The following is a 23313-nucleotide window of genomic DNA, read 5'->3' as shown; positions in this document are numbered from 1 at the left end:
CCAGATTCAAATCTAAAGTACAACAAAGGTTTACTTGGGATTGGTGTACAGGTTGGAGATAAAACAACAAATGGAATGGATGAAAGGTAAATTAAATGTCTCTTGTAAGTTCTTGTGTGGACCCCTTCCTTGAGTCAGGTTCCACTACCTTAAATGTCTTGGTGCAGGTTTGCTTAGGAAGATCCAGAGCCCACTTTGCAGTCCTTCTCTACATTGTCCATAAGTGGTGGGACATCTACCTGCGTTCAGGGTAGTTCCTGGGCATTGGGTACTCACTAGCAGAGTCATTGTTTAAGGGTAGTCACGTTCCTGTCTCTGACGATCTGAATTGATTGAGGTCCCTGGGATAGTAGAGGGTAGGTGGTTGGCTGACGGGACCCTAGGGTCCCCTCTATCTTTGAACTATCCTAGTGCCTCAGCTCCTCCGGCCCTCCTTGTCACCATGTCGCCTGCCACTCCTCCCACGAGGGCGCCTCCCCACCCCCCGGTTTGCACCACTGATGTTTTCAACCTCCCCTGCGGTAGCCTTCTGAAACTTTCCCTCCTAAAACAAATCGCTCCTCCTGATGCGTCTACCAACCTTGTCACCAACCTCCCTTCTACTGCCCCCCAACCTCCTCCATTAGTCTTTCAATGTCCTTTTAAATTCTCCAACCTCCTCCTTCAACTTGCTGACCTCCAACAACAACCTGCTGACCCTCTCTGTGACTCTGACAACCCCCTCTTACAAAACTGCAATCTCTTATTTAAACTCTCCTCTAACCTCCTGTCCAGATATTAATCCCCCCTCCAATCCTTCGCTTCCTTCCAGCTCCTGTTCTGTTAACCATCCCCCACTTTCTTTCCTTAAACGCCTCCAACCCTCTTGATGTTAGTCATTCATCCTCCAATTCTCTCTGCCCAACCTCCTTCCCTCTTCTTCACACTGTTGCCCTCTCCACCTCCTTCTCTCCATCTAAGATGTTACCGGTTCTTTGCCACACGCTACTCCTCGAGCCCCTTTCTGCTCCACTCTGCTCCTTCTCCAACACTTTCCAAACGCCCTCTGCTCTATTCTCCAGCAAACCACAAAATGACTGGGGTTGGCCCTGCTTTTATAGTGGCTTGGCCCCTCCCTTAAGTTGGTCTTCAAGACAACATGCGGCAGCTGCGACTCTAGTGGAGGTCTCCCTCGTGATTAACTACTGCAGAAGGTTCCTTTCTGCATGTCCCATGGGTGGGGGTGGGCTCAATGATGGAGGCTATAATAGGTGTGGCAGCCATTTTGGTCTTCACTAGCCTGTGCTGCATCTTCATGTCTGTGTGCTGGCTGCAGCTCTACCCAACCCTCCACTTCCACCCTCCCCACACTGCCTGCTTCTGGAAGGTTGCCTGCCTCTGGGGCTGCCTTTGGCATTTTCCTGTTTTCTTCACTTCTGCTTATGGTAAGTTCCCTCGGGCAGTGAGGGGCACTGTAACAGTTGTTCCCCCCACATTTTGTGTTCAGAGGGGTTGGGAGTGCCCTTTCTCTCCTCATAGTGTTAAGGGGTGTGGGGTGCCCAAGGCTATCTTTCACATTTTGAATTGCATTTCCGTGGGTTAGCCTGCTCTCCTGTCCCTGCAATGAGTATGTTTTTTTCGGTCCAGATTTTCCTTCCAGAAAACAGGGAGATTATAGGAGATGTAGTCCTCTTATGATTTTATGGGGAAATCATGGCTGACCTGAGTTTGGGAAGTATTCACTGATATTCTTGTAGCCTTGGCTGGGCACTCACACTACCAATGGTCTTTCGTATATCCGGTGTTCCCTTCTCTGGATCCAGTCCAGGTTTTCCCTTGGACCCAGTGGGGAATTCTGTGAGTGGTAGTGTTTTCTCCCATTCTCCCCCCCGGCTGACCTGGCAATTTGATAATGGGTTACACCCTGGTGGTGCAGTGGCAACCATTTGAGACCATGTGACTATCCCCTGCTCTGAGGTGCCGGGTGCCGTGGGGCCTTTTGGGTCCCCACTAGGCACACCTCAATCCCAGCAGGGGACCTGTTCACAATATATATACATATCAAAGTCAACTGTGGGTGAGGGTGAGCTTATCACAGCACCTATCTAGCAGAGGCAACGCAGTGAATAATCTCTAGATGCTAATAACCTAATTGGATACATTGTATTGACTGCCAATAGAGATTCAAAACTGGGACCACTGAGATACCTTTCCAGATTTACAGAAAAGTATTGGCTAAGTGTAGATTATCAATTCGTTGATGGAAATAACATCCCTCTATTTGGTTTCTCTCACTGATGAGGAGTGTATGGGTGCAGCAATGCAGACCAATGTGTCTTCTATGTTTATCTGTAGGGGTTACACTAGTACAATCGTTTTGTGGACTAATGATCTGCAGCAAATGTCTTTGTGTAACCAGAGAACCACTAGTTTGGAATTCTGGCTGATCCTAGCTTGAACTTTCATTCTTCCGATATCAATACATTTGGTATGTAGGTAGGTTATTAAACTTTGTAAAGCACACACATGCTACAGTTTGATGCACATCACAAGCAGAGATAGTATCATGATTATTGCTCACTTAAACTAGATCATGTTCTTGAGTTGTGGTGGAAACATCTGTCGTGCTCTGAATGTGTGCCATTAATAAATCGAGGTCCAGTCAGGCACTCTGGTATAAGGCACCTTTACATACTAATGACTGCCAAGCTCAGTTGTGCAAGACCCAAGATCTCTCCAAAGACATGCAAGTATTAATATACTTAATAAATGCTGAGTGCTCTGAGCACATGAGATGGGTGTGTGTATATCTGTGCGTACATCAAATAAGGGTCAATTACGTAATATCTTCCTAATAGAACAAGGGCTGCGGGTGGTAAATGGGAAGGTGCCATCAGACCTACCCGCAAGAGAAACCTTTCTAGGCCTGCAGGGGATCTCGCTGATTGACTATTTTTTTTATTAATCTGCAACACTGTCATCAGATAGTGGATATGGAAGTAATGGGATGGGACGAAAGTGATCATAATCCCCTAAGGCTTGAATGCTGCCTGGAGATTAAGGAGAAACCATTGTGCAGGCACTCTGGAGCACCCCTCTTGACAAACCATGAAAGGATTTGCTGGGATAAGCTAGACATTAAATCCCTTTGAGAATTGCTTGAGGGAAGTAATATCGCTTATCCTTGAATGCCTAAATTAAGGAAATGCCACTAATGAGTGAATTGGTGCTTATGAAGAACTGGCTAGGGCTGATGCAGTAGGTGCAGCAAAAGGCAACTCAAAAACACCTTCCTATGGCTAAGGGCTGGTTTGACACCAAGTGTAAATTTGCGAGAGAAGCTCTTCGGGATGCCCTAAGGGCTCACCCCAGGAGCTGGAGCTGGGGTGTAGAAAAAAGAAAGTACCATAAAAGAGTACGCCATGCGCATGCTCAGAAACTTGAACTTGGCACATGGGAGGAACTCCTGGCAACAGTGGAAAACAAGGACACAAGGGCTTTTTGGAAGATGGTGTCAAATGCGACCAACTCCTCTCTTAGCCACCCAGAGAAACAAATGAGCAAGCCTTAGCATGGGTCTGGTGCTTTGGGGACATATTCTCTAAAGAAAATGTGGTAAATAACAAGATTCATGTTGAAGAACTAATCCACGTAAGTGAGAATACGGACCTGGGAATATCTTATTTGGATGTCCTGAAGGCAATCAAAGCCCTGAAGCCCAATTGGTCTCAAGGTCCGGACTTCATACCAGCTGATCTGTTGAAGTCCAACATACTTCTATGGACTCCCATTCTCTGTATCCTTTTTACAGCAATTGAGAAGAGTTGTGAAATTCCAGAATAATGGTGCAGTGCGATCATTGTCTCCAATTTGAAGGAAGGCGACAAGTCAATGAAAAATTCCTACTGCCCAACGTCACTGTTGGATGCCTCCGCAAAAATCCTAGGGGGCGTACTGCGAGGGCACTTAGTGGAATAGGTGAGTGTGAACAATATCATGGGGGATAAACAGGTTCCGGGAAGATCTGCGAACACTAAATCAGGCCCTAAACTTCATGGTGTTGACAGCAAAATGCACAACCTTAAAAGAAGCAACTTTTTCTATGGCCTTTGATTTGGTGGACAGGGAACAATTGTGATAATTTTCTGGTAGAGATGGGAATCCCACATGGCTACTGACATTATTAGTTTCATTCCACACCGATATAGTGTGCGTGTAGTCCGTTATGATGGAGGGGGAACTGTACACCTTCTTTTTGGACACATAGGTTCCTCCGATAAGAGTGTTCCTGCCCCCATTTAATTTAATTTGTATACAAATGCACTTCAGTACATTTTAACACAGTCTGCGCCCGATGTATCCAGTCTAGGTGTCGGAATGGTCCCTTTGCTGGCTTATGTTGACAGTGTTGTGCTCCTGGCCCGTACAACGAGAGCTCTTCAAAAACTCAAACGATTGCACTGATTCTATGTCTAGTAGGAAAATAAAGATACATGCAACTAAATCAGCAGTATTAATAATGGGAAAGGCTCATAAACTGCCAAAGGGATTTTTTGTGAATGGATCTCGGCTGGAGAAAGTGCAATACTTTGACTACCTGGGAATCCGCTTTGGTGCGAATGGCTGTGGGGAATCATCAAATCGAAAAACAAGCAATTAAAATGTCCCAGGCCATAGCCGGGATTTCGCAATTTGCAACATCCATAAAAGTCCACCCACCAGCAATAATGCTACAGGTATATAATGTTAAGGCTCGAACCATTGTTCTTTATGAGGCAGCAATCTGGGTTCATGAGTCTCCTTGTAAGTTGCAGTTAATAGAGAATACATTTTCCAGGTCACTTTTTACTTTCTCCGAGTGCTCCAACCTTTGCCTTACATAATGAGCTTGGATTACCCTTCATTGAAGATTACCATAAAGTGCCAGCAACTGATGTGGCCGGCAAAATGGGCAAACGAGGAAGCTGCTCTGTCCAAATTGATAGTTGCCGAGGTTCTTTCCCATGTTGGTGTATGAATGGGTTTCACATGTAAAAGCTACCCTCACAGCCATAAATGCTGGCCATTGGTTTGAATATCCACACCCGATAGATCGTCACCGTAGAGACAAAGCCAAGGTACCACTCCTAAAACTCCTCATAAACAAAGGGAATTGGTGGAAATGGTCAAATCATTGACTATCGCCCAACGGGTATTCATGCTCCAAATGAAAATATCAAATGGATATTGAAATGGTAGGTCACTTTTTTTTTCTGGCCATTTTACACTGCAATCCGTAAAAGAAGCCATGTCCCAATTTTACAAACGCTGGGATTTTACCAATTTAGTTTGGCCTTACTATTCTGTTCTAATGCTCCATGACGAAAGCATAAGTTGGGCGCTTAGCTCTTTTATACAATAGGCACTGAAGCCGAGGAAGGGGTACATCTCTGATCTCAAGTAGAACATCTCCACCTCACACAAATCCTGCTCAATGGAAACTTGACCTCAAAATTCTATTTGTAATGAAGCTATTTAGTCTTAAAAAATGTATGGAATAATAAAAGTTGCGTTGAACGAAGTTTTAGGATTTCAGACAAGGTTCAGAAGTTTGTTTTAGATGTTTTTATTGATTTTAATGTGTTTATTATTGTTTTTAATCATCGAATAAACTAAATTCTGACTGAGAAATAATTTTTAATTTTGTTGCTTCGTGTTCCCTGAAACACACACAATGTCTTCCCTGCCCTTTTCTGTCAGAATGTGTTACGGATACATTGAGCATTTCATTCACTCAGATTGTAATGTGGAAAAAGTTGATCGTGAAAATAGGAGTTGGGTCTCAGTACAGCTTCACCACCGAAACCGAAGGTAGTACAAGAAAGGGGGCTCACATTGCCTCCTTTACCGTTTAATTCTCCTCGGCAGCAAATTCTGGTATGCCATTTTTAAGAAAGAATGTCAACGTGGGGTGAAAATGATAAACGTAATCTTGTATTGGAGGAATTCTGCTGCATTCAAATGTTATCTGTCAGACAGGGGTGAACTTGATGAGTGAATTATTCTGCCAAGTGGCCAATGCATAACCTTTTCCTTTTTTTCTTTCAGGGCATTGTTGTCACCCCCCTGCTTCTTCTCCTGTTTGTGAGTATTTTTTGTCAATTGCATGATTCTCTATTAGGTTTCATATGTGTGAGGTGAGTTGCCAGTATGGCCATGAGGGGTCATCAAAAGCATTTGGTAGTTCTGTCCATAACCTGGGCCTGATTTACACAGATTTGCATGGCAGAAAAGGCGGCGATGCAAAAGTTGTGCACCTGATGCCTCCTACCTGGTTAACAAAGCCAAACACTAAAGCAAATCTGAGTTACCTTGTCCTTCTCAGAAATGTGCAAATGTGATCCACACAGATTTGCCCCAGGACGGCTCCAGATTTGCTCCAGATTGTAGGCATATGAGGTAGCAGGTGCTCATGTGAGATGCCCTCCTTTGGAAAATCTTTCAGAATCTCGCCCACCGCGTAAGGCAATCTAATTGTTTCTTCTTCTTTTTTAAAAAAGAACATTTCACAAAAGGGGATAATATGTGTGACATTAAGCACTGATTTCCAGCAAGCCTTTTGTTATAATGGTTCTCAACAAAGGAGGATCATTTCAACTAATCTTTACCCAGATTCCCTTTACATCCAACCTATTGAGTTCCTTTCTCTCCAGTCCTATAGAAAACACGTTTTGGATTCACTGGATCACATGTAAATATGATTGTGAGAGAGTTTGAAGAATGAATGTTTTAAAATGAGGATTGTGAATGAATTTTGAGCATTGATTATTGGAAATGAGGATATTTGTATAATTGAGATGGTATATTTTTGTATTAATGTAGGTAGTGTGTTTGGACACATTTGTGATGTCATTTAGCAATAGAATAACATGACAATAATGGTGACATGTTAGAATCCAGTATTTTTGTCTGTAAAGCACGAGTCGGGGTGGGCACTCAGTCTACCAAAGTCTTAGTGACTGGCACTGCCGCAGTAACTACTTTGATTGCTAGAATGTATACCCTGGTATCTAATGTGAATTTGTTTTATCCTAGTTTGTACTATTATTTCTTGCATCATTCTTTGTTTGGCTTAGGAAATGCAGTCTTATCATCGATTGCTTCACACTTAAGAAAACAACCCCACCTTTTTGTAAAGTCTAAATGGATTGTAGGCTTCTTTGCATTTGTAAATCTTCAGTGATGTGGGTGTTTCTTTCGCTCGATATTCTTAATGAGTTGTGGCCAATACACTACTCAGCAGTATCTTTATTTTCACCTTCACATACCCGACCTATTTTAAGTGCAGGTTTCCTTTTGTTTTATTTTATGTGTATGTGTTTGCTACTGCATCACATTGGATTCTCACTTCTAGTCTGTCTCTCGTAATCGAGCCCGGTGCTTCTTGGAGATGCTACAATCCAGTTGCTTGCTATTCGTTTTGTAGTTGTTTCAGATAAGTATGCCCTCGACTTTCTTTTAAAGATGTATTTGTTTGTGAAATAGTTAGAGGTGGCTTTTTCAAATTATTTCTAGAAGTTCCTTTGTTCCACTCTTCTATGTCCGCCCACAAGCAATGGTTCGTGTTTCATGTAAGTGGTAAATATGTAAGACGGTCACTGCCCGGAAAATTAAACATACTATAGTTACATTGAAAACATGCAAGTGTCTGTATTTTAATCACGTATGAATATTTTTACTTTTGTGAAAAAGAACATGCTTTGAATGCAGCAAGTGTACTTTTAACCTAGCTGTTTAAGCTATTAAACTTTCTTACGCTTTAGTCATGTTCCAGTTCCACCAGCAGGTGAGTGATTTTTAAAATACTGATATAAGAACTATGGCGGTTAACACTTGTAAGTGACTGGTAAACGACTATGAAGCAATCTCTCAAAGGCTCTTCATAAATGTTGGGATGCTCCATATATTTGAAAAGACAAGTCAAACGAGGTCCATATCCCTGGTTATCATGTCATTATTGATGTTCCATTTCTTTTATTTTAGATTGTACATACGTTTTTCATGTGCAAGCTGTGTTTTTAAAGCTAAGAAACAATACACACTTTTTGAGACTTGATTGTTTTTTTTGGTTAACTTAATATTTTTGTCTGCTGGCTTTCAAGGCGACAGGGGTCTATTCCTCAGGCAGTAATAGTACCACTGAAACAGAATTTCAATTATAAGGAAGTGTGAGGGCTCAGAAATGCAAGGCGTCAGATGAAGCTTTTTCACAAATAATAAGGGTGTGATAAAATCCTTGCTTTCCCTAAACGAGCGAGAATCTCCCAGCCTATCAAACTAAGATTAAAGGAAAACCCTGTAATAAAAGGAATCTGTTCCTCACACTTACACATACAACAGACTCATACAGGTATCATGTGCCCATTCAAGTTCAATAAAATAACACTTATATTCAAATATAAACTTTGTAACCATGTATCCTTGTAACCAGGGTTGGAGCCCCTTCCGAAGGATTAAAGCAGGATTTTCCAAATTAAAGTTCCAAATAAGAAAGTGATTTTCAGTAGCTAAGCTCTGTTTCGAATATAACACAAAGTTCTTCTCACTCCAAAAGTCTTTCAGTTGGCTTCTGGATTGTCTTATAATTGAACACAATTCATCACTCTTCTTTTTTTTTTTTTGTTTATTTTATTGGTTTTTACAAACCTTTAAAACACTTCAAGTTAGTCCAGACCCAATACAAAACAAAACATAACAAAACATAACAAAACATGAGCATGAGATAAAGTTCCATCCTTTTCACACGGTTTGTGTCTTTAGTGCCAAAGGAGCCTTGTCAGGGAGTGATTAGTTTGCTTCGTGTGATGACTAAGCCATGTTAGACACTACCCTAATGTCCTTGTACTTCGGTGTCAGATATCTCAAGGCTCCTTTCAATCTCATGCAAAAACAGGGTTAACACCCTTGTCAGTTTTGTGTTTGAACCCATGAACATCTGCTGCCACCATTCTTATGCGTTACTCAGTGGATATTCATTTAACATTTGGCCAGGATGTTTAGTTCTTAGAGATCTAAAGAAGGGGCCCAATAAGACCAGATGTTTAAGCGTTTCGTCGCAGGCTTTACAAAACCTACATACGATATTGGACTTATCCTTTCCAGCCCAGTTCTTTGTTCGATCTTTAGTTCTAATCAGGTTTAGGCGGAATCTCATGTATGTGGCTCTCCTCCTGTTGTCTGGGAATAAGACCACATAATTTTGCAGTTTATTGAACGCTCTTGCTTCACTAGAAGCGTCCCTCATTGTTTTGGAAATCCTTCGGCCTTCGCTGGTTTGGATCCAATCTAATTCCCAGATCTTTTTCTTTACCAAAAGTGGATTGTCCTGCAGCGTTTTGATGTTGGTCTCATACATGGTCAGAAGCTCTTCACATTTCATAAACCATAAAGCTAACAGACAGTTAGCATCACTCTTCAAAATAATTGTCTAAAGTTTCTGCAAAACCAAAAAGAATTTGTCTTCACACGTCTAGTTAATATTTCAACATAACTTCTTTTATTTTAAAAACAAATACCTCTACAATTCTTCTTCATAAACAATGTTTTATCAGGATGGTTTTACCACAGTTCATCATAACACAGTAGTGGCCTTGCCACTTTCTTTCCACCACAATGCAGTAGTTCAGTTTCTCCTTCCTGGTCCACTAACCTGCCAGGACTACCACTAATAATCCTTTCCCTGGTCTACTTACCTGCCAGGATAAAAACCTCCTAACACTACTACAAGTAGTCTGTGGTGAGGCTTGCTTTAAACTTCCGAAAAGTCTTTGACTTTCAACAACATACATTCATTGCTTCTTCTGTGAGGACACAATACACATTAGTGCTGTTTGTTCCACTGATTTTTTTGCCACATGCCATGCAGGTTATGTTCCTCTTTTCTTTCATACTTTCTATAAGTAAGGCTTCTCTGCTGCCACTTGTTATTTCCTACTTTAACATCAGTTAACTGCTAGTGATGTCTCTTTGTTATAATTGCCCTTCTTTGGCTTACGCCAAATCTTGCCCATATATTGCCTCCTCTTTACTTTGCAATGATGGTTGCAATCTTTCCGCAGTATTGTCCTCTCTTTACTTAGGCAATGAGGGTCACTATCTTGGTTCAATATTGCCCCCTCTTTGCTTTGGGAATTATAGTTGTAACCTTTCTTCTCTCGCTTTCCTTCAAAATGAGTAGAACGCCAACATGGCTTTCTTTCATTAGTTTAGTATTCAAAATGCTTGCAAGCAGTAATCTGTCGACTGTAGAGTGCCCCAGGGTTACCTAGCAAAGGCCAATTTACCGGTCTCTCCCTACGTGTCTGCTCAATCTGTTTCATGGCCACTTGCCCAGGATCACAGGAGCGGCACCATCAGGTGGAAGGAGCAAGGGGCACCATGGTTCACGCACATTCCTTTGGGACGTTTATACATAGGGGGGGCCGGTAGGACTCAGTCCTGGCGCCTTTGGTGCCAGACTCATGGAAGAACATAAGCAAGACTCTCTTTATTATGGGCAGGAGTGCTTTCAAGAACTTTCCACTTATGTGTAACCAGTCCGGGTGTGGCCTTCTGTCTTCAGCTGCATGTGCAACTTCAAGGAGTGGCAAGGTGTGGACAGCAGGACTGAGCTAGTGGGTGTGGCCTTAAGAGCTCAGCTATAAAAGCCAGCCCAACCCCAAGGCACACGCTTCGCATTAATTTGCATTCTCATGCAGCGTAACGCTCACCGCCGCCTGGGTTAACCAGCACTTACCTTGGGATTCCGGTCTCCTGTTCCTATGCTTACCTCCTGGAGTCAGCTTACACCTCCATCCATCTCCGCTGAGCCTGGCATCCATTCTTCATCTTCCAGATCGTAGGACTTCAGCTCTGGGCACGACATCTTCTTCATCTCTGGCACACAGAATACCAGCTTTCGGCACCGCCTCACGACATCTTCATCTCTGGCATGCAGAACTCCAGCGCTGGACTCCGCAGCACGACATCATCTTCTTCCACGAAGGCAGACCCTGTAAAAGGACAAAAGACGAGGTTATACATACGAACCTGCAGTTTAAAGTCACGCTTGCAAAATACTTTGCGCTTGTCCTTAAAAGCACACTTACCAGCTGCCAGACCGCTGCGGAATCCTCTGATCCTCATATGGAGCCACTTCGGGCTCTTTTGCTCTGCTGGACCGCAATGACACCTATGTGTGGAGAATGATAGACATTGTTACAGAACGGACAACAGGCTGAGAACAAGACAATATCAATACTTCACGACAAACAGAAAACAGATAGTCACTTACCAGAAAGGCGTGGTATCGTCGCAGCTGGACTGGACACCACATATAAATGACCAGTGAAGGAACATGGTTCTCATTCTACATGCACCCCTGCCAGAAGTAGCAGGACGGAGAGTTCAGTCTTAATAATCTACAGGTGAGCCTTAATGGGACGATGCATGCTCACCACACGATGGGAGGAAGGTGTTGAGAGGGAATTTGCTCGCAGGCCAGTAAACTTACGTCCTTTCAGGTCTACGCAGGAGCAGTTCCAATTCATCGCAGCAGCCCACATTCTATTTGCAGTGGGAGGAAGCAGATCAGGGGGTCCTACTTCCTGGGAGGGCTGCAACCGTGCCCCAGTGTCCCTGCAGATCAGTGTGAGGAAATTGCAGGTTTAGTATATATTGTATTTGTTTGCTGAAAGATAAGTGTTCTTTTTGTCCTTGCTCAACTGACTCAAAGTACTTAGAAGGTACTCTTTGGGTGCCATGAGGTATAGGAGACAGGCCAAGAAACCACCATAAAGAAATGCATCCTTGCAAGGTGCTTCAGTAGCACAGCTTACTAACAGTCCCACACTTCAATAGGAAACGCCAAGGAGGAGCTTCCTTCTTGTTCCTAGCATCCAACACATGGAACTTCAGATCCAGGTGCCTCTGCATGCTTCATAACCATTTGGCCTTCAGGAAGTCCCCAAATTCCTGGTTCTTCACCAAGAGCACATATACTCTTGATGCAAAAGGCTGGGCCCAATCCAGCCAGACCCAAACATGCACCCAACAACACAGCCCCAGGACAAGAAGACATTTTCATGAGCCCACACCAACACCTTCAACCACAACTGATCTATACCAGACTTTGAACCTCATCGTGAGGGTAGCTAGTATAAGCCTAGAAACTCACCTTCTACAGTCACCACAAGGCCAAATGAAGGACAGCCAGGAATTGCAGGACTTCTAAATATCTGCATTCTAGCAACCTGCTAGTATTCCTCCCCAAAAACCTGTGCACTGTTCTTCTTCCCACCTTACACCAAACAAAATGCACGCACGCACACACAATCAAAGCCCCTCTATCTCCAAATAGACATTGTTAAAAGTAAATTGAGCCGGTTAAACACCTGCCCTCTGGATACGCATACCCCAAGTGGCCTCAGTAGAAATATATAGCCACACACAACATTGGTGCTTCTGATCTGCAGCAATACCAAAAGGTGATGACTGGAAGGTTTTGAATCCATCCTAACCATTGCTACAGCTCTGGGCAACCCTCCAGACCATTGTTTTCCAGCCTGCCAAGCCATTACAGAAGCGGAAAGACCATATGCAATGCAGTTTGGTCCCACCCCAAAAGGGACAGTCCAGCCCGAACTGCTGGGACAAATCCCTTCTGCACGAGACCACAAATCCCCAGACATGTTTCAGCCTCATTGTGCATCATCAGCGAGGAGTAGCTTGGGCTTCTAGGCCTCTGATCTGATCTGCACTCATCAACACATCAGGTTTTGCATCTCGGCTTTCCCTCTCCTTACACTAAACCTCCACTCAACTCCTCCTTTGTCTTCCAAACCCTACTGTCAGGAGGCCACCAAAACCGCAGGTTATGCGTTATCCAAGACCACCTCACATTACATTAAATGAACTAAATTCATTGCTTCAGATGACTCTTGCACACTGAAGGCACATTAAAAGGTGTTCCATTGTTTTCCAGTAGGTAGCACTTGACATATTTTGATAATTTGACTCATGCTTCCGATTTGGAGATGAGTCGCCTAAATTGTTATTGTTATTTATGAGGTGGTTTTTCTACAGTGTTGTATATCTCACCTTACGTCTACTTATGAGTGCTATTACAGGAGAGTAACAATTGTTGTGGATCTAACTTCTGTCCGTTTTTTTAAATCCCTTTGTTGGCTAACATTTTAATATTTTAAAGATTGGATTGTCTAGTGGCTTGACACCTCAAAATAAGCTTTCCTACAAAGTTTGGTGGCCGAGTTCCTACAAAGTTCAGTGGACGTGATTTATCGGACACATCCGGTGATGGCCAGTTTATTGATGTTAACCCTTAGAGCAAATAGGAGGTGCATCTTGGGAGATGGGGTCTAGTTCCTTCTGCACAGTGAAGAGAAAGCTATATGTATGTATTAGAGCCAGGATGTCATACCTTTGCAAGATGCACTGATAGTCTGCATGAGGTACGACTCAGTAATATTTGAACACAGTCTAGGGACAAGGGGAGAAAACATAAATAGTCCAATGTTAAGAGTCAAGGACCATTATTTACATTGCATAATTTTGTCAGATTTTGTATTTGTGTTTTATTAATTTATAAAGCTCTTATCGCCAAAGTGCGAGAACAGAGAAAAAAACTATTGCGGAAAAAATTTAAACTAAGTTGGAGAAGATCGTAGAAAGGTTTCTAAGTGAGAGCTATAAATGTGTAAGAAAGAAGAAAAGCGAATAGAGAAAGGAGGAGTGTTGCAGTGTCTTGGAGCCAGTAGGGAGAAGGAATGAAAGTGAGACTGAGCACAGGGCTGCTTAGGGACAGCAAGAAGAAACTGGGTTGAAGACCATCAGAGATGGGGAGGAGAATGAAGAGAGACAAGACGAGCGAGATCAGGAGGAGCATGACCATGTACACATTTGAAGACAATCCTAAGGAAGTGAAAAGAGAAGGCGACACTAAAAAGAGAGCCAGGATGAACGAATAGATCGAGATCGAGGATGAGGATGAGGAGGAAGAAAGAGTAGGGAAAAAATGCAGTAATAAGTAGTTGCATCTTATTGAAAGAAAGACAGATGGATTTTGCAGATCTTAAACAGACGAAAATGACAAATGTGAGAAACGTTATTGATGTGAGAGGAAACAGAACGAGGCTGGCCGAAGAGGACCCAATATTGAGTATGAGGAGAGAAGGTGAGAAGTGCATGCAGAAAGAAGAGTAATGGGGAGAGGGAAGGGGAAATATTGGAGAACAGGTAGAAGAGAACTTCAGTTTTAGAGGCGTTTAGATCGAGAAAGCGAGAATAGAATGCGTACAGGTTTGTTTTTCAGAGGAGGCAAGCAGAGAGAGAGAAGAATGAAGTGTGTCAGAAAAGGTAGAAAAAGATACCAAGCTCTGTTAGTCGTTGGCAAAGAAGTGAAAAGGAAAGCTGAATTTAGCAATGATGGAGGAAAGAGGAGACGTGCAGAGAGAGAAGAGAAAAGGACCAGTAAAAGAACCTTGAGGGGCCCTGAATTGAAGGGGGAGTGGAGAAGAGCAGCTACCAGTCCAGAAGATAAAGAACTTTTAGAAAAGTAAGAGTGGAATCATTATAGAACAGAATCAGAGAAGCACGGAGAAGAAAGTGGGGCTTATCAACAGTGTCAAAGGCAGGAGATGAAAGCGAAAGAAGTTAGTTACGTGTTCAGTTTGGGTAGGAAGCTTGGGGTTTAGGGTGGCTCTATTGATTGCTAGCAAGTGGAATTTGAACCTGGTTTTAAATAGTTCCACTAATGGAAAGGAGGGTGGAGACCTTGCACAGTTGGGTATTGTACGTTGTTACCGAGTAAAAACGTCTGCAAGCATCAAAAGTCTGAAAATGCATACCACCAAAGGTTCGAACACCAAAAGTTCGAACCTTTGGTGGTAAGGTTGGTAAAAAATGTTTTAAAAAAAAAAAAAACAGGGGCTGCGGGGGTGTCCCCCACAACACCCCGCTCACTACACTTAACAGTATAGTGAGCGGGGGTTGCGGGGAACATGTATTTCGCATTGAAAATGTACAAACCTTTTGTGGGGCGTACATTTCCCATGCAAACCTTTCCATTGCAGGAAAAACAGCCGCGGTCCACATAGATCCCACAGTTGCGCTAGATACTATAGAATGAACAAGCGTAGAATCTCTCTATTAACGAGTCGGAAACCTGTTTATTGGAGTAGTGGAACAAGTGTCTTTATTCATGTTGCCAGCATGTGTTTCGACCCTCATGAGTCATTTTCAAGGTGATGAGCAATTGAGGGGACTGGTTTAAGTCCTGGTGTGTGTGCGAGGAATGAGCCCCAAATACTGGTTATCCACAAGGTTCTAGATTAGGAGGCCTGAAGGGCTCAAGTCGGAGTCTCCTGGCGGCCACACTGCGTTCAGTGGTGTGGGGAAAGTATAGAAAAGTAGTGAAATTGGCAGAAGGTGCAGTGGGACTGATCGGTTACAGACCGATGGGGGATGAAGAGTCATAGGGGAAGACCAGAGTGACATGCAGTCAGGGCCTTTGTGGGGACCATATATAGATTTAAATAGGAGTACGAGTAGCAGGAATAAAAAGAAAGAGTGATTTTGCATGGAGAGCCATCCAACATTGTTTCCGTGTGTTGATGTGGAAGAATCTGGAAAGTTTGAAAAGGGTGTATGTTGCAAAGTTGGACACTTTAAGGGGAACAAAGGATTAGAGCTGAAGCCCAAGAGTTAGGCTTGCACAGTAGTTCAGTTTGCTGAGTTCAGGAGTAGCTATTGAAGTTTTAGCTGAGTAATGTAATGTAATGTAAAGTGGTCTTACATAGCGCTATTCTGCCAATAATATTGGCCTTGCTGCACAAGGTTCTGTAAGAAAGGAGGGCAGGGTGTGTTAGTTGGATAGCAAGAAGGTAGATGCAGAAACCATTGGTGTTGATGGATGCAGGTCGGAAGTACCCTTTACCTGTGTGTCGATATGAAAATCTCTAAATTGTTTGTGCTTGGTACCGACTGGATAGGTTAGCCGTATGGGCATCTCGCAGATTGTGGAGGACAAAAATGAACAGAATATTTTTTGATAGAAGATGGATAGGGTCTGACTCTGTTAAGTACACTAGACCTAGGAGGTCGTCTGTAGGAGTGTAGGGGGTGTAAGAATGCTAGACTAGACAGGTGCCACGCCGGAAAGGTTCCATGAGTCTGCTTGGTTTCCCGCAGATGGTAGTGTCAAGAGTTTTGAAAAAAAACGCATGTCATAAATTAGCACACACGTTTCTGGTGCACAGTTTGTAGACAGTGCTATTTTTCATTTCTTTCAAAGCGTTTAGTTATAAAGCTTCGTCTTGAGCTGTTACCTGAAAATCAGGTGGTTCTCTAGGTGGAAAGGTTTGGGTGGGGGGAGGGTTCTACTGTTTTGTGGCTAGAACTGAAAAGCAGATTCTCCTTGCGGTTTCTAGTGCAACATTGCTAGACCTAAGTGTTCTTGAAGGAGTGTATTATTGAAACTTACTTCTGAAGGAGGAAGGGCTTCCTCCTTGGTTTGAACAATGGGCTATGCACAGTTTGGAAGGCACCCTTTTTTGATGGGTAGCCAGTGGACAGTAAAATTACTTCATTCTGAGAAATAGTCTTACCGCTGCATTTTGGACTCTTTGAAGTTTCCTCGTTCAGTAATCCGGGAGTCCGAGAGTGTGTTTGCATAGTCTAGTTTGGATAGTAGTAGAGACATCATGGTCATGGCCCTGTGTGTGAATGTTAAGGTAAGATGCAGCGTAGCATGCACATCTGGGAGAAACAATTTCTTGACAATGGCTTTTACCTGTGGGTCAAGGGTGAGGGTGTTGTCCATTTTCATTCCAAGATTTCTTACCATGGTTGATGAGTGAGGCGTGAGTGGATATTTCTAATGTTTACAATGTTGAGGCCGCTATCAAAGAGAACCCCAATGTTGCGACGAAATTTATGGAAAGCATTTCAGATGAGAGGTCTGTGGTCTTCAGCGCACATTCTTTTTGTTTTAGAATTCTGTGCCTCGGTTGCTGAGGTCATTTACTTGCATCTAATTTTTCTCCAGTATGTCTGGGCAGCATTCCACGATCTCGGGGTTCTTGCCAGTGTGGTTTTGAGGGAGATCTTGAGTAGATATTTGTGGGCCTCAATCTGGAATGCATGGTGCATGATGCAGGGTTCATTGAATGTCGTCCTTTATACCACCGGTAGCCAGTGGTGGAGTTGTGTAGTGTAGAAAATGCCATTAAATGGTTTTTCCTTGATGATGGGATGTTATTTGTATTTTATTAGCTTTCATAGTACTGATATTGAAAGAACAGTACATGATTGAAGTCAAATGTACATTCGATTACCAAGACAATATCATAGATCCAGGTGTCAGAATGCAGTGAACTGCATGGAACATGCAGTCGGTGGTAAGTGTCACACTCACGCAAGGTTGCATTTGCATAAAATGTCACCATGCACGTGTACCAGTACTGCAACTTGTTTCAGTTTAGACAGGTTGGCTGTGTAGGAATTTCTAAGAAGTGACACTGTAATCATATTTGAGTTTTATGATTTGCATTGGTTGCACTAGACAAGATCAATTGTGTCATAGAAAAAGGAAAGGTTTCAGGTACCCTGGCTAATTCTGGCTTTTGCAGCCCCCAGAGAATAAAGACAGGGAACAGTGCATAGCAGCCATCCATTGATTGCATGTGTTCCAATGTAGTGGCTCCTGCCATTACTCCTCCATCATGTCGGCTTTCCAGACTCTTTGTGTGGAGGGTGCTTCGAGACAACCCGAGGTAGATTTGCAAAATGAAGCAAAGGGACGTGACTTGGCAACTCAAGTTGGAGACCTGTATTTTATGGTGTTTGAAATGGGACAGTGGATGAGTAACGGAAATGGTTTTTGGGTCTACAGTTTGAGAAGCTCGGACTGCGAGCAGAAGCGCGAATAGTCTTTGGAGAGGCAATAGATAAAGATGCTGAGATGGGGGGCCTTCAGTGTGTCTGACAGAACCAGATATATTGGAGAAAGACTTTGATAGGACTTTTTTGAGTGAAGGCATTTTAACAAAACCCGTAAACCAGAAAACCAGCGCAGGAAGTGGCACAAAGGACCCATGGCAGATGTCCGGGGAATCGCCAAACCGCACCAAACGAAGACGCATGGATGGAAAAGGGAAAGTCGCTCAATGCAAACCTTTTGGGCACGCAGACAGAAACGTTTATGGGCATTAGAAGAGGAGCCTGGGCTGATGCTGGTGGTAGAGTTTGGAGGAATGAAAACTAGGGAATGGAAAAATCTAAAATTGTATAAAACACGAGGCTTGTTGGGTTTTCAACCTTGACAGAAAAAAAGCGGACACACTCTTAAGTGGAGCAGATGTGCTTTCCTCTTTTGGCCATTGTGTATTATTGTAATACATCTTGATTTTTTCAACATTGGCAAAGAACCATTTCCTCAATATCTGTTTGATGTTCTGGACTGGCTACCCAGCCGCGATCTTGCGGCTGATATATTGCAACCCACGATCCCAGAGCCAGCTCAGAAAAGGGATCTGGATGCTCTCTTTGGATACATGCTGTTGGAGTCATTGTCTGATCACGAGGGAGAGGGAAGGCAAGTGGCTGTTAAGCATAATGGGATGCCTTGTGCCTCTAGACAGGCCTGCGGCTCAGTAGACTAATGCATCCACCACAGGGATCTGTGTTTGACCACTTGGCTTAAATCCATGCAGGCCCACTCAGTCCTTCATCCTTCCGAGCGCCTTAAAATAAATATCATTGAGTTGGCTACCAATAAATCTTGGGCATCGGCACCAAGATACCATAATGGGGTGAATGCGTGCTCTGTTGACACACTTGCTATGTTACGTTAGGCCATCCGATGGTGACTGTGTGCTGGTGGGAGCATATCAAGAACTGTAACCAATCCTCCACTCCAATCTCTGCCTCAGTGAGAAAATCAACCCACTCGAAGACAACGCACCATAGCGCTTTGTTTAAGAAATCTTAATATTGTGTGAGCTTTCCTAACAGCCTTATTGGTGGGTGGTTCACCAAAGGGATGTGCTTGGCTGTTGGGCGAGACATTCTTATAACCACCCCATGATGCAATGCATGAATCAAGATCTGCATCATAAAGGCACAGTGAATACTCTATGCAAATAATGAGTCAGTGCCATAAGAGGTAATTATTTGCATATTTCAATAAAGGAGAAAGCTGAAAGACAATAATAGCTATTGTCAAACAGCATATGCCATGCTTTGCGGATCACACACTTCTTACCACATGGATAAAATATACATTATTCAAAAAGAAGGTGTATTAAACAGGTGTCTACACCACAAAACAGGACAAGAAGAACCAATGATATATCAAATTATCACGTTAAAAGATATTTTTATTTATTAAATGTGTAGAGTAAAAACTCCTAAAATTATCAAATTACATAAAACTCAATATCAAACACGATGCATAAAACATGTAAAACATACACTTTACAAGACACTAGGAAAACACATACTGTGGGTTAATTGTTGTAGTAATTGCAACGTTTCCCCGTATGAAAATTCACACTGGAGTAGTTTGTCAAATTCTAAAGTGCGATTGGTATATTGTACAAGTTTCTGTCCTTAAAACACAGACAAATGTAGGACATTCATCAGGGGCAAAATTGCTTTTGTATTTCTAGTGATAATTCTTCTTTCCAATCACTTTCTTTGTCAGTTCCTCAACAATGATGAATCCTACGGGTTAAAGACACACTGTTACTGATGTATATTTAAAGTTTTTAAGTCTTGTCATTAGACTTTAAGAAAGACAACCCCGATCCGCCTAGGGGGCTGAGTTTGTTTGCATCTTACATACCTTCTAGAGTGTGGTAAAAGAATCCACAGTCTATGCACACCAAACAAATTGGTGACAGGATAGGCGGTTTCCTTTTAAATGGGGAAGATCACTCAGAACCTCCTCTTTCTCTCTCTCTCTCTCTCTCACGCAGAAGGAGAGGGGGGGAGTGGGGTTGGGAGGAGGGGCGGAGGGGGAGATAGGGAGAGAGGGAGAGAGGGAGAGACTAACCGTAGTAGAAGTATCTAAATAGTGAGTAAGATTACCTACGAGTGTTGCAGGTAAGTTCTATTGCTGTTGAAGGAGCGTATTCCACAAAGGCTGTAGATGTTTTATGGTGCGATTTGTTTTCTACACAAAGAGAAATAGACAAAACCCAATGGTATCAGAGCCTCTGTCAAAACTGAGGGCATGAAATATATTGTCATTAGGGTATAAAGGTGCTTACTGTTGTCAGAAAGTATGTGCACCTATATATATATATGGTTGAATATAGAACAAAAATAAATAAAGCAGCCTTGCTTACAACAGGGAAAATCCCTTCTCTAGTGTTTGACTATTAAGGCAATTTACAATTTGCTTGTTGTTGTCAAAAGTTATAGGCACCTGTATATATAATTGTGCCACTATGGTTGAGTAAAGCACAAAAATAAATAGAGCAGCCTTGCTTACAATAGGAAAGATCCCATCTCTAGTGTTTAACTATTAAGGCAATTTTTAAGGAAAAAACCCAGGGCCACAAAGCTCACCCTTAATTTCAAAAATCTCCTTCCTGATTCCCGTGTTGTTTGTGAATTGACATTGACAAAATGAAGATGGCCGCCATTAGTATGCGCATGTGACGTCATCGCGCAACGTAATGTCACCGCGTCATTGCACGATGATGTATATGTTAAAACATTTTCTTTTTCTTTTTTATGCCTAAGGGAAATGTAGTTTATCATCAATATAGACTCGTAGTAATGTCTATTTTTTATGTTTGTTTATAAACATATGCATCTGTGCATGGTTGATGAACATGCTCAAGCCTCACCTTTGCCGGATGGACAAACAAATTATAGCGCACACATTTATGACTTATAAGGAACGATGGCAACATCTAGTTGTGACATAAACCTAAAGTCCACACAACGTTCCATTTCACATGATAGACATGATGAAAAAATCCCAAATCATTATAACAATTAGCAACAGTATAATTAGGAGCAATGGCGGTATATATTCAGTCTACATAATTCACATGGTGGAAAAAACCCCAAATCATTATGGCAATCAGCAAAGGTTTTCATACACTATATCGGGGGATCCCACAAGGGAAACATATTGTATACACCATCACTGAGGTACTCCTTTACAGGTAGAATGGTTTTCATCAACCGGCTAAAGGACTTTTTGCATTTGCCACCACTAGAAGGTTAAAGCTGTTCCAAGGTTTTTATCCATCCATAAAGTACATATATGCATGTGTGCCAAGTGGCTAGTAAATCATAATGTTAGGTGTACAACCCTTAAGTCAAAAAACATATAAATCTGACAAAGGACACAGATTGTAGCACGTGCGTTCACCACTTACACAGGCGAGTGGAAATGCCTGGTAATATCATAAAACGCATAGTGTCATGACAAATTCCTATATGACATGAATTCCTTTATGGAGCGTTCCAAATAATTAGCGCCACATTTTCTTGCATCAGGTTGTCTTCTAACGACAGAATAGGTTTCATTTAAGGTCTAGAGACTCCTTGTATTTACTGCCATTTTAGTGGTTAAGATTGTTTCCCAGTTTTTATACGGTATCTTTTCCATCTCCATTCTTTATGCCTATATGACAAACAAAAAATCCCTTAACGAGTTGATTGGGCACATGGGTATGTATCTTTTATGCATTGTGCCACTCAATATTTTCATTAAGACCTACAATATGGCTCTTTGTCAAAAAAATCGTTTTTGTTCCAGACTCAATAGTTTTTTGTTGATAAGATGTTCTTCCTCTTACATGTTTCAAGATGGTCCAATTGAAGTCTAAGGAAAAAACCCAGGGCCACAAGACTCACCCTTAATTTCAAAAATCTCCTTCCTGATTCCCGTGTTTTTGGATTGACATTGACAAAATGAAGATGGCCGCCATTAGTATGTGCGTGTGACGTTATGGCGCAACGTCATGATGTCATTGCGCAACGTCATGACGTCACCGCGTCATGGCTCGATGTATATGTTGAAAAATGTTTTTTTTTCTCTAATTATTTCATTAAATGGTGTACAGAAATAGCACTTACAAATATTTTTTTTTTCAATTCATGGACCAAAATTACATAAAAGTAGAAGGAACAGCAATGGGAGCCGCTATGGCTCCTCACTTAGCCAACTAGTATATCAATATGTTTGAGGAGACTGTCATCTATCGCAATCTGAATCCTTTCCAAGATAACATCCTATGCTGGTTAAGATACATAGAGGACATTTTTGTCATTTGGAAGGGGAGTGAAGAAGAGGCGAACCGATTCAATAAATGGTTGAATGAACAAAATATATTCCTTAAATTTACCATGAGTATGAGCAATGATGTGGTGAACTTTTTGGATATCTCTATATATCACCATCAAGGCAGTATGTTGATCAAACCTTATACCAAAAAGACTGATAAGAATGCCCTTTTGCATAAAGGTGCTAATAATCTGATTGTGAAACTCACCACTCGGGGCTATACCAAACGGGTAGTGAAGGATGCAGCTAAAAGGGCATTCAACAACAATAGAGGAGCACTCCTTGACCAACAACTGCACAAGAATAGAGATACCAAGGAGACTCCATTAATATTTGTGAATACTTTTAGTAACCTATCCTATAAAATCAAAGGCATCATTAACAGAAATTGGAAAAAAGTAATGACAAAGGAATGTGAAAAACCACTGGTAGCATTAAAAAAAGCACCACCATACGCAACCTAGTGATAAACGATATTGGGAATCACAAAAAGAAAGTACCCCAACAGACAAGATTGTGGGGTCTACTGCCAGTATCCGGACACCACCCATGTGGTAATTGTATCATGTGTAGTCAGACTAGGAAGACCACCACAGTGGGTTTAGGTCTAGAAAAGAGAGTGGAACATCACAGAACATACTAACTGCAAAACAGAAAATGTGCTTTATGTAATTAGATGCCTTTGCCAATACATTTAGATTGGAAAAACTAATTGTAAGTGTAAAACGAGAATGATTGAGCACAAGAGTTGTATCAAAAATAAGATAGATCAAGCAATACTTGTAAAACACTTGAAAGAGATCATAAGTGTACTGACTTCAATTGGACCATCTTGAAACATGTAAGAGGAAGAACACAATACCTTATCAACACAAAACTGAGTCTGGAACAAAAATTGATTTTTTTGACAAAGAGCCATATTGTAGGTCTTAATGAAAATATTGAGTGGCACAATGCATAAAAGATACATACCCATGTGCCTAAGGAACTCG

The 23313-nt window shown here is 42.2% G+C and overlaps 1 protein-coding gene across 3 annotated transcripts in view; it reads left to right on the top strand.

The window, feature by feature from the left end:
* The window catches only part of SLC10A7 (solute carrier family 10 member 7), a 1071777-nt gene that overhangs the window by 631828 nt on the left and 416636 nt on the right, over positions 1–23313 (top strand). For all 3 annotated transcript variants that reach the window (XM_069631237.1, XM_069631239.1, XM_069631238.1), the window contains exon 6: positions 6067–6102. In XM_069631237.1, the coding sequence (XP_069487338.1) occupies positions 6067–6102 (36 nt within the window). The remainder of the gene's footprint in view (positions 1–6066; positions 6103–23313) is intronic.

This window comes from Ambystoma mexicanum, chromosome 6q, assembly GCF_040938575.1.
Source record: "Ambystoma mexicanum isolate Mex_15411 chromosome 6q, UKY_AmexF1_1, whole genome shotgun sequence".
Classification (NCBI taxonomy): domain Eukaryota; kingdom Metazoa; phylum Chordata; class Amphibia; order Caudata; family Ambystomatidae; genus Ambystoma; species Ambystoma mexicanum.
This window is presented reverse-complemented; position numbering and strand designations above follow the sequence as displayed.